Raw genomic sequence first — 12,080 nt, 5'->3', positions numbered from 1 at the left:
AGAAAGTTAAAATGGTTGTACTATTACACTCATATGATTATTGAAAAAATTATAATGTCTAATGATTTCTTAATATTTATTACTTCAGAAACCTTCCAAGAAATATTACAAATCTGAAGCCAAATATCAAATTAATCCAAAACCAAGAAGTCTCAAACCCAGTTTTTATTCTAGCCCTTGATATTTCACTTAGCATGAGGGGACATCGAATGCAACATTTACACAGAGCTGCCAGACGGTAAGTTAAAGTTGAACATTCTTTTTAATTTAACAAAGAGGACTTCTTTACGGCATTGTGGTAGTGTTGTTGCCTTGTAATCAAGGGATTCCAGGTCTGCTCTGCAGTGGATGTGGAGATTTTTGGCTTTCTTGTTTTCATGTTAATTTTTTATGTCTAATTTTTATAAGTTTGTTTTTAAGTCCACTTTATGCACAGAAAGGTTAATCAGTACATGACTTGCAGTTTGAAGTGGAACCAAAGCACTGTGTGCCTCCACCAGGTATCAAACCCAGGACCCCTTGATTATATACTAACAATGTTACGTCTATACCATCAGGGAGGCCCTCTCAGACTGGTAGAGAAAAAAGTTTTCACATATTTATGATAAGGAAGAAAGTTATGAGATTTGAAATTATTCTTATTATAAGATCAAACCTCAGAAACACATTTCTGTAGAATTTCATTTCAGCATAACACCAAACTATATTAAACGTGACAAACTTTTGAAGTATCGAATTCATTATTGGAATCAGTGTAAATATCAGAATTTTATTGATTCCAATACTGGTACCAACATGTCACCTTTGCTTATATTCTTATATTGGCAATCTTATAAAAATGACATGCTTATTAAATATCACCTAATAATATTTTTTCTTTCAGGTTCATAACAGACCAAGTGCAAGATAACAGCAAATTAGCACTAATAACATTTACGAATCAAACAAATGTTGCAGTTAGACTAACTTCAGTAACTAAAACAAATAGAAGATCCATTGCTGATAAAGTGCCTAAAAAGGAGGAAAAGTATGGAGATACAGCAATTGGAAAGGCTTTGAATAAATCTCTGGAAGTAAGATGAAAACATTCGAGTAATTCTTCTTGTCACAAATATATTTTATTTTAACTCTGATAAACTTACTTTTCATTTTTACATGTAAATGTGTACTCGCCTGACGAAGCCACCAGACAGGTGGCAAAATCAATTGCAAAAAGAACATTTACGTGGAAAAATGAAAAGTAAGTTTATCAGAGTTAATTACCTATCTCCACGTAACCGCCAAACATATATCTTTAGACACAATATTTTATTTTCTTTTTCTTACTCTTTCTCTTGCTCTCTTAAAATTCATTCACTACCATTTTAACCACTAGTTCAAACTGATTTCAAATTCTAGTTTCCTTTTTCATTTGTATTCAATTTTTTGTGTTGTAAAACTAGTGTGTGAACAAGTTGGTAAGACAACTCTATTGATCATTAAGGAGGCTAGCTATGCTGTATTGTATGCTAAATGTTATCCTTTTTATGAACCTGTAATTTGAAATTTCTATCAACATTTCTGGGCAGTGGCAGCAAATAGGGGGCAAGGGGGCTGTTCCCCCCACTTTTTGCCACTTTTGCCCCCACCCTATACTAAACCTTATCTACCAAGGGAAAGTAAACTGCCCCCTTCCCCAGTTTTGGCACCTTTACCCTTGTAGTTTTGGAACCCGATTGCCGCCACTGTTTCTGGGATATCTAACTTAGTTTAGTTTCTGCTATGTTTTAGTGTGTGTGTATTATTTATCCTTAATTTTTTACCCTGCCAATGTGCATGAAATATACACCTAAACATCGATAGCCATTCACAGCCTTTTAGTTTCATGCTGTGTGGTACATTGTGTATCTGTTTTTGTCAGTATAATTTCTCCTCGCATTTGAAGACACACTTTAATTTTTTTATTTTACTTTTTAGGTTTTAGGAAAATTAGCACAAGGTTCACTCATTATTCTAATCACAGATGGAGAAGAAAATATGGAGCCTTACATACAAACAGTTCTGCCTAATATCAAGAAATCTGGAGTTATAGTTAATACTATAGGAGGAAGTGCTTCAGTACATTTGGAGGAACTGGTTTGTGTCATATATTTGTCTCACTACATATTTGGTCACTAAGACTGAAGATGTACAGAGTGTCCAGATGACACCTCCCTGATTTTAAATTTCAATTGTAAGGAAACTATTCGACGTAGAGCCTTGCGGTTTGCGGCATCATGTAAGGCAACTCAAAACGTTTTTTTCAAAAAAATTAGTGCAATTCTACGTGAGCTCCTTTCATAACCCTTAAAATGTGTAGCCGATTACTCGATCGCGAACCACTGCCAACCTGACTGTCAGTTAACACTCCCAGTGGCTAGGAACTTGTCATGCCAAGCCTTAATTGTCTTCAAGTCTGGTGTCTCCCATTCAAACGCACATCTAAAATTTCTTTGGACTGAAATTGTCAATTTCGTTTCCACATACCACACCACAAACTGCAGGCTCTCATGTGCTGTCGTCATCGCTGCTAAATACCCAGCACCTAAAAAAACTTTTTAAGTTGCTTTAGATGTTGTCGCAAACTGCAAGGCTCTATGTCAAATAGTTTCCTCACAGTTGTAATTTGAAATGAGGAAGGTTTCATGTGGACACCCTGTATATTAAAGGATGGACTGATATGAAATTTTTACCAATAGTAATAAACTACCAATAAAATTTGCTCATAAGATGAGTGATGACATGATGAAATTGATGAAGGGACACTCACAAAGAACACACATGTCCAGGCGAGGATTCGAACCCAAGTCTCTTGGTGAAACAGCAGATCAACGAACAAATCCGTTAATTTAGTACACTCTCCCATGACTTAAACAATTGTTTCTGTACTGAACCTTCATTCTACTATAGATTTCAGAAGGTTTCACTCCCTCTGGCCACAAAAAACAAATAATGCTTCATTGCTCTTCTATGGTGCAAGTCAGCAGTGGAGCAGCATGTTGTACAAGCTACTGCACAGGCACATACTACTCGATCGCCACAACTTTATGGCATGTTGCTAAGAAACAATTTTGAGTCCCAAAATACAAATTTTCGTTGTGTATAAATCTCCATGAAGTTTAGAATAAAATTCCTCTTATTTCCCCATGTATATTGATGGCTAAATTTGTTGTGAACATAATTTAACTAAATTTCATATTTCAGACAAAGCAAACAGGAGGAAGAAGCTACTATTTACCTGATGACTCTGCTGCATCTTATTTGGACATAGCATTTTTTGATTCCCTCACTTTACAAGCAATGCCAGATAAGGAACCAGTCCAGGTGAGGTTCTGTAAATGATGATATTATGTGAGTATCATGCATGAAGTTAAAAAATAAAAAGCTATATCCAACTTTTAAAGAAAGTAATTTCTGAAAACTTTCTGGTTTCTTTAAATCCAAATATTGGTGAAAATTGCTACTACCAGGGGCGGCTGCTCATAAGGACGATACGGACGCCGCACTGCAGTGTGTAACCACAAGTGAACAAACGTTACATTAACATTTATATATTAGCTTTTACATTGTCTGAATTGCAAATATTCCATATCTTATAGATCGTTGGTTAATCGGTTCTGTATTCATTCGATTGTGAAGTTTGCACGCCACCATGCGGGGGAATACAGAACTCCAAGAGAAATATGGTGGGGTGTTGTCCTCCCACTTTACGAGACATAGAGCATTCTCAGGTGCAGCCGCGAGGATAAAGAGGCAGTGGTGAAGCCTCATAAGAGGCCCGGAGGCTGGGCCTACCCTAATATATTCGGCTATTATGGATTATTTTATTACTTATTATTTCATTAAACGACGCCTACAGGAAAACTGAAATTCTAAGCCTTACGATAATTTCCACTAATTTCCATCCCTGCCAGAGGCTCTATCGTTGCATGTCGAGCCACTTCTCTGAGGGACTCAGCTATCGCCCCTCCACTTTGGTTCACCACGAGCCGCCACTGGCTACTACCATTTTCTTATTATCACTAGGGCCCGGGACTTTATGTCCTATAAAACTGTAAAATATGTTTGTAATTATGTCATAAAAATGGGAAAATATGTCATGAAAAATGCAGAAATATTCCCAGTAAAGCCAATAATATGCACAACAATATTTTCGAATTTCTCATTATACAGGATGTCAGTGTCTTCCAGGAAGATCCACTAGGGTGGGGGAGGGGGTAGGGTATTAAATGAAGTCAGAAGCCCTTCAATCGAAGAATGCAGTGGAAAAATACTGAAAATATCGTGAGGTTCACTGCAATTATCCTTATTTACATTTACTATTACGTCAGATTTACACCTTTGTGGAAACTAAAGCATAATTGACAGCTCGCCACAAAAAGGAGGGTATTATTGTTCTGTAATAGTTGGTAAGAAAAGACTGCATCTGCTTTTAATTTCTTCTTAATTTCCTTATCCTGACATCGATAATATGAACTATCCGTTGCGCTAAAGGTACGAGGAAAACATTATAAAATAACCGATTCTATGCAAGATAATTACGAAATTAAAAATTGAAGAAATATGTTGTAGAAACGCGAAATTGGTAGAATATGTTAAAATATGCCTTATGAAGTTCGTCTACTTCGGCTGATTTTCATCAGGTGTGTAAAGATCACACCCCAGTATTTCATCCGATGCCAAATAAAATATATGTTATAACATAAAGTTCCGGGCTCTAATTATCACTATAGTTACATTAATTCTTTACATATCATGTGTCACACTATGTGCTAGTTCTTATTTTAAATGTAATATGTAATTAGGGCTGAGTTGGCTAATGCCAGTTTTTATCCATAACGCCACATATTTATGGTGAAGATATCGGTAGAAAAACTGGGCACATTTCAGGATGAAAAGTGGTGTATAAAGTTTGGTGTTAAAATGGTGAATATAACACTAAATTTTATTTTATAAACTACACTTATTACACAAAATAATCATTTACCTTCTAATAGTACATTTATGTAGAGTACCTTCTGTGTAGAGGGGCCCAATTTTGTCTCTCAAATAATTAAAGCAGAATAAATCAATTTCCCATGATTTGCATAACTCACAGGAGAATTCAGACTTCAGAAGATGTCATGTCGGTAAATATACTCTAAGTTTCATGTTTAGGGATTTATTTTGCATTTTGAAGATCATTTAGCATAATTTCATGACAAAACATGATAGAAAATGCACCTCATACCTTTCAAAATTGTGAAAAATGACCATTAAGGTGTGTTATTTCACATTTCGTGTTTCCATCAAAAACGAAATATGCATGCCTCTGCAGTATTGAAAATTATTGGTTGGATTTTATTTAACAATATCACCAGATACTTTTCTGGTGTTTAGGTCTTTTGCCAGGCCCACAAAAATGCCATGCAACACTTTTGCAGAGTCTAATTCTCTTGGAAATTATGAACCACTATGAAATTTTGGCTGGCAATAAAGTACCGATATAAAATTTACCGATTTCGATAACCAATATTCTACCATCTGATATAAAATTCCAAATGGTCCTTGAAGGATCTCAGTGGTTCCTGACCTGTTAAATAAATGTAACAAGGTGACAAAAGAAGCTGCATATTTAGACATTTTCAAAAAAGTAGAGCGTGGAGATTATCCTAAAAATTATAACAAAATTGCAGAATATTGCATTAAATGATAAGATATTGGTAATGTTACTGATACACTGAAATGCCTATATTGGCTGATACTGATAGAGTACTGATTAATCTGTCCCATCCATGGGTGTCCGGAAGGGGGGGGATCCCCCCAGAAAATGAAAGTCAACCAAATATTATATATTTCACACACACAATTTCATTTCAGCCACAATAATATGTGTTAATTATTGCATGAATATGATAAATTCAAATTTAAGCAATGTTTTTTGAGGGAACGACACTATTATTGTGGAAAATGTGCCTTGTTTGTCCACCTGGAAAAAATACCTTCCTTGCCCCTCCCTGGTTAAAATCCTGTAGGTGTCCATGTTCCCAATCCCTAATGGAAATTATGCAAAATTAAAAGTTTCTACTCACCTTGCAGCAATATTGTGTATAAGTGTATATTTTGTGATTACATAACAGATATTTTAATATTCCGATTTAAACTTTTGAATATTTTGAAGCAAAACTCTGGTAAATTGATACTTTTAGCAACTAATAGTTTCAAGCATTGATATCAGTATCAGTGGAATTCAGTAAGTGTATAACATCAATATGGGTATGAGGTCAAAGTGGCATCAGCTCAGCCCTTATGCAGATATTAAATATGAAGTTCATTCAAATGCGCTTTGTATTCTTTTAGGTTGCAAATAATCACTACACAATAAATCCAAATAAAAACTTGGAGGGAAGTGTATTTTTAGAACGAGAGGTAGGGAAAAACACAAAATTAATATTTACAAGCATGTTGCCAAACACAAAAAGGTAAGAATTGAAGATTTATATTTCTTTTTTAGCGTACATCTAAGAGTATCTCTGCTGTAATTTAACAAAAATGAAAATAATATTGCATAACAGTAGCGTTTGGTGAGTGATTGGATTTCAAAAGATATTAAATTACCTCAGTTTGGGAAATCAATAATTATTGTGTGTTCCAAGTCAAATTCGCTTCATGTTTATCCTGTGTACAGTTTATATGTTGTGAGTTAATCTGTTTCTTTGAGTTTTTCTTGTAAGTCCACTTTATGCACAGGTAGGCTAATCAGGACTGGACCTATAGTTTAAAGTGGAATCTGAACCATGAGTTAATCTGGTAACAGTTAAGTGCAATTCAGTAATTCTAACAAAGATCAACTTTCTTGTTAATTTTATTAAATACGGAGAAACTAGTACTCACTTCCTCCACGAAACTGTTTTTTCTTCTGTGTTCTATTAATTTCAGTGGCCACTGCCACCATCCACATTGGAACTTGTTGTACTGTTGCTTGGTGTGCTTCTGTTGTTAACTGTACATTTGCTACACCGAGTGACAGCCGGAGAACTACGAAAAATAGAAGGACGCCAAGCAACAGTACAAGTTCCAATGAAGATGGTGGCAGTGGCCGCTGAAATTAATAGATGCAAAATAATCTAACACAGTTATTTTTTGTCGTTTTTATTTTATTTTATTTTTTTGTTTTTTATTTTTTATCTGCAACGTGCCATGTGAGGTTGTGTTATTGTATGTGCATATCTTAGTGTAGCTTGAAGAACTTCTGGGAAACCAGAATGAAACGTTGCAGATATATATATATATATATAATAACTTTGTTAGATTATTTTGCATTTATAAAAAGTGGTTATGCGAACCTTTAAGAAGAACATAGAAATTAATAGAACAAAGAAGAAAGATACAGTTTCATGGATAGTGAGTACTAGTTTCTCCATATTTATCTAATACCATGTCTCTCTTCTCTCAATTATGAATTCATTTTATTGTTAAAAGAATAGTGGATTGATAAATTATAAGCATGAACAAACCCAGATAAAATTGAACCCAGATTTCAGAAATGTGGTTAATCTGAATCATGTGGATATCTATAGTATCAATATATGTATAGATCATTTAGATATCCAGATTATCTGAAAATCTTGCTTATTTTGATAACATAGTCTCTCAATAAATACACCATACAGATTTTCTCTAGTAATATCTAATTCAAACTGATTCTTAAATTCACCATACTTTTTCTTGAGTGGTGTTTTAAGTCCACTTTATGCACAGTGAGGCTACTTGGGACTGGACCTACAGTTTAAAGTGGAATCTGAACCACCATGTGCCTCCACCGTGTATCGAACCTGGGACCCATAAATTCACCATACTGATTTCCATCCAAAGTGAATGTATACGTATATTAGTATAGTAGTATGCATTTACTGAAAGTGTCCATACTTCTGGTATGTAGATTCTCAAGAAATCTTATATTTTTAGTGTCCTTATATTCACAGTATGAATTAGGTTCTTAAAGGCATCCTTCATTTGAAGAGTCTGATTCTTCATGTTTCGTACTTGGATATTCTTCATCATTTTTATTTGAGGTGAAGTGTTCATGTGTGTGTGTGTGTGCATGCACATACCTTGTTCACCAATGTAGTGTTGTGATCAATTTTTATATGTTTATTTTATTACATAATTAGTGCAAAATGGTTACTAAAGCAATGGGAGAGATTTGAATCACTTAAGTCCCTCTCTCATATTGCCAAGAACTAAAACAGGCAAATACATTTGGCACATATAAAAGGAAAAAAATGATCTTTCGGTAAAGCAGGCTGTCTTAAGAGTAAAAATATAATATACATTGCAAATGCATCTGTATGCAGCTGGTGACAAGTATTAAGAACAATTTTCAAATTCTGTCCATAAAAATAAGATTTCTGTGTACTATAGTGTGTATTTTATGTTTAGTTTCGATGTGGATGTGACTCTTCATGCTCCGTCAAACGTTAAATTTAATTTGGAGAAAGATGTGGAAAGCAGAAGCTTAACATTTAACATGAATGAAACAAAAGTGAGTATTGCTACTAATTACTTTCTTAATTATGTCTTCTCACAAATAATATTTTAATACATTGGCATTAACTTTTCATTGGAATTTGCTTCGAATTTCACATAAAAACTAGAAAATGCAAAGTAATTTGACTAGACTCTTCTATTCTCTGTTGCTTTAATGTGACATTAAAATTTGTTGTTCATTACACATCTTTTTAAGCATTAGAACAATAAATAATAATAATTGTCTGTGCCACAACAGCCCTTGAGAGCCAAGATCTACGAGGGACGTTCCGAAAGTAAGTTTCGTCATTTTTTTTCACAGGGAAGCTTTATTACAAACAGAAGAATACAATGTCATAACAAAATACAATCTTTTGGCTATTTTTCCACATAGTCGCCACCGACATTGATACATTTGTCATACCGTTAAATCAATTTCAAGAAACCCTCCTGGTAAAAATCGGTGCCCAGCGATTTAAGGAAGTTCTTCACAGCCTGTTGCACCTCTTCATTTCTTCCGAAGTGACGTCCCAATAGTGCTGATTTCAACGCAGGAAAAAGGTGGAAGTCTGATGGGGCAAGATTGGGGCTGTAGGCTGGGTGATTCAATCTCTCCCATCCCAGACAACGAATGTGTTCTGCAGTGACCCTTGCTGTATGGGGGTCTTGCATTGTCATCCAAGAACAAAACCCCTAGACTCAAGAGCCCTGGTCTCTTGCGTCGAATGGCGGACTACAGATTACTTAGTGTGTGGCAATAGTGTGCCGCACTTCCATTTGTGACCACGTTTCCAGCACACGTCTTTCTGCCATACTGGTTTGCACTCGAATGAGCTTGGGCACGTTGGTCTGCTGCTTATCTCTATTCTTTGGCACTCTGCGCATGCACCATTGCTCCTCTGCTGTCGCTCCTCCAGCCGTGAATTCAGGAAGGATTGTCTTTTGTTATGGTAATGTTTTTTCTCACTTTGTAATACAGCTTCCCTGTGAAAAAAATGACAAAACTTACTTTCGGGATGTCCCTCATACCTACCAACTATGGGCCTCACTCCCACATACCTCAGCAGAGGTGGGCAATCATCCAACCAGTTATGGGATGGCACATGGTCAGCATGACAAACTCCCAGTTGTTGTTTTCATGACTGGGTTATGCTACCTCATTCATAGTTCCACAATTTCCTCACAATGGTGGGTGGCGACCGGTCTCATACACTGGTTGAAATCTCAAAACTTTTTCCCGATGAGACTCAAACTAGCATGCATCCTGTAGGTCTAGCCCAAAACCTGATGCCTGAGATGATATGGCCACGGTGTAGGACTAAACACTAGTTTATTAGTATCATACAATTATTTATATTTGAATTCAAACCCTGGAACCTTGTGTCTGTTGCAAAATTTGTTCAATTTATTCTTTTGTGGCTCATACTTTAAAACTTATTGCAACTTAAATAGTTATTTTGGTGAGATTTAACCACAGTTTTCCAGCAAATAAAAGGACATAAGAGAAAGAATATGAAGCACTGAAATTAGAAATTAGCTGTTAAGTTATTGTAAAGTCTTCATTGTTTCACAAAAATTTCATCACATACCGATTTAAGTTATACTGTTACCATCAGAAAGAAGGGTTAAAATTGTAAGGTGACACACAAAATCCTATTATTGTTGCCTTGTAAGCAAGGGGTCCTGGGTTTGATACTTGGTGGAGGCTCATAGTGGTTCAGATTCCACTTGATACTGTAGGTCCAGTCCCAATTAGCATTTCTGTGCATAAAGTGGACTTGAAAACAAACTCAAACAATCAAACAAAGAAACAACATCCTGTGTCATCCTACGGCCTCCTGCCCACAATAAGCTGAATGCTGCTCTGCTTTTGTCCAAACAGAAAGCAGAGTAGCCTTTGCTAATGTCATTGCAGTGACTATGGGTGTCCGGAAGGGGGGCAAGTGGGGCAACACCCCTTCCTGGAAAATGCAAGTCAACTTTAAATTCTATATTTCACAAATATAATTTCATTTCAGCCACAATAATAGGTGTTAATTATTGCATGAGTATGTTAAATTCAAATTTAAGCAATGTTCTTTGAGGAAACAACACTATTATTGGGGAAAATATGCCTTGTTCACCCTCCTCCCCTTGGAAAAAAGCTGTCACGGACGCACGCAATGGCAGGATCGCAAATTGTCACGAACGCAATGGTAGTGCCACTTGCCAAGGACGACGTGACTTCCCTAGTCGGACGTAAAGTTGTATATCCAAATATACTGTAGACAAATGAGGCACAGGCGAAGAAAAACGTACAACCACTGATCGGTCGCACGGCAGCTGCTAAACTGGACGCGACGAACGTCTCGACGCTACTGTCAACTCAACCTCTTTCACAGCGAGCGCGGCTCTGCTCGTCTTACCTACCTGCGAGACTTACTATGGCCGTTACGCGCGCTTATTCACGCATGAGGGTTGACCTTAGCTTAATGTAAGATGCAATTCATCTGCGTAACATATATATATGTATGTTCATATAACTATAACTGTGTGTTATTTCACTCTCCACTATAGGTAACCTTTCAGTAACACACACACAGAGAGCTGCAAATTATGGTAATCCTAGCCTGCCTCAATCTTCCAAATACCTTATGTTCTAATTTCACCTCGGCTAAAAACTCAGACGGCTAAATGGGATACTCTGACCCCTCTCAGGTACGGGCTTGGTGAATAAAGCATTGAGAACTTAAGGGTGTTGTTGGTGAATCATGAAATAAATGAACGACTATTCTCAAATTTTAAGATTGGCAACTGCATCTTCTGGGAGGTTACTTTGACCTTTCTTTTCATTCATTTTTATCCAGGAGATGGTTTATTTCCAATACATACGAAAGCTTACATTACACTCAAGTTACAATTTACAGTCCATGAATATCCTTAAATTTAAAATAAATACAGAATCCCCTGTTCGTTAATATTAGATTCGATGAATCCAGAATTCTAATTTGCTGCATGTCTCCACGGGAAAAATCCAAATATGTGTATGTGCAGGGAATAGTTACTTGTGTATGTGCGTCGCTAGGAGGAAGCCGTACCAGGGAAGAGAACCCTGTCGTTTTTGCAACCGTAGACGAAGCTTACGGCCTACCATTCAGTAGCAGACAAAAACTTTCGTACGTGCCCCTTCCTACAGTATTGCGACCAAAATGTGTCACGAGTGTCGATGTTAATACGGGCAGGATTTTTAAACAGAATAGAATCTACGGGCTCCACTAAGTACTTGGGATCGAGAAACGTTAATAGGCAGAGCTTGCATCAAGATACACGCCAATGATGACATTTCCATTGAAAAACGAGACATATTGCATTACATGTCTAGTTTTGCTTCCTTGCCCAAATAAGTCTACGTTGAATAAATTTTGAAGAAGGCCAAAATAAAGTTCGGAGATCTGAAATTCTATCATTTATCCGTAAGAATGAGAATATATGGGTCAACAGTGACAAATACATGTCCAATAGGCAGGCGTCATTAACCTCAAAGGATTTCGGCCGATCCTAACCTGTCGTCCCAT

At 36.3% G+C, this 12,080-nt stretch overlaps 1 protein-coding gene across 2 annotated transcripts in view; it reads left to right on the top strand.

The window, feature by feature from the left end:
* LOC145989742 (calcium-activated chloride channel regulator 1-like) overlaps nucleotides 1-12,080 on the top strand; it is a 69,055-nt gene that overhangs the window by 30,933 nt on the left and 26,042 nt on the right. For both annotated transcript variants that reach the window (XM_083125023.1, XM_083125022.1), the window contains exons 8-13: nucleotides 89-238; nucleotides 884-1,073; nucleotides 1,957-2,115; nucleotides 3,223-3,342; nucleotides 6,358-6,479; nucleotides 8,440-8,542. In XM_083125023.1, the coding sequence (XP_082981149.1) occupies nucleotides 89-238; nucleotides 884-1,073; nucleotides 1,957-2,115; nucleotides 3,223-3,342; nucleotides 6,358-6,479; nucleotides 8,440-8,542 (844 nt within the window). The remainder of the gene's footprint in view (nucleotides 1-88; nucleotides 239-883; nucleotides 1,074-1,956; nucleotides 2,116-3,222; nucleotides 3,343-6,357; nucleotides 6,480-8,439; nucleotides 8,543-12,080) is intronic.

This window comes from Lepisma saccharinum, chromosome 7, assembly GCF_977018435.1.
Source record: "Lepisma saccharinum chromosome 7, izLepSacc3.1, whole genome shotgun sequence".
Taxonomy (NCBI): Eukaryota; Metazoa; Arthropoda; class Insecta; order Zygentoma; family Lepismatidae; genus Lepisma; species Lepisma saccharinum.
The sequence above is the reverse complement of the archived record's forward strand: the minus strand, read 5'-3'. Positions and strand labels throughout refer to the sequence as shown.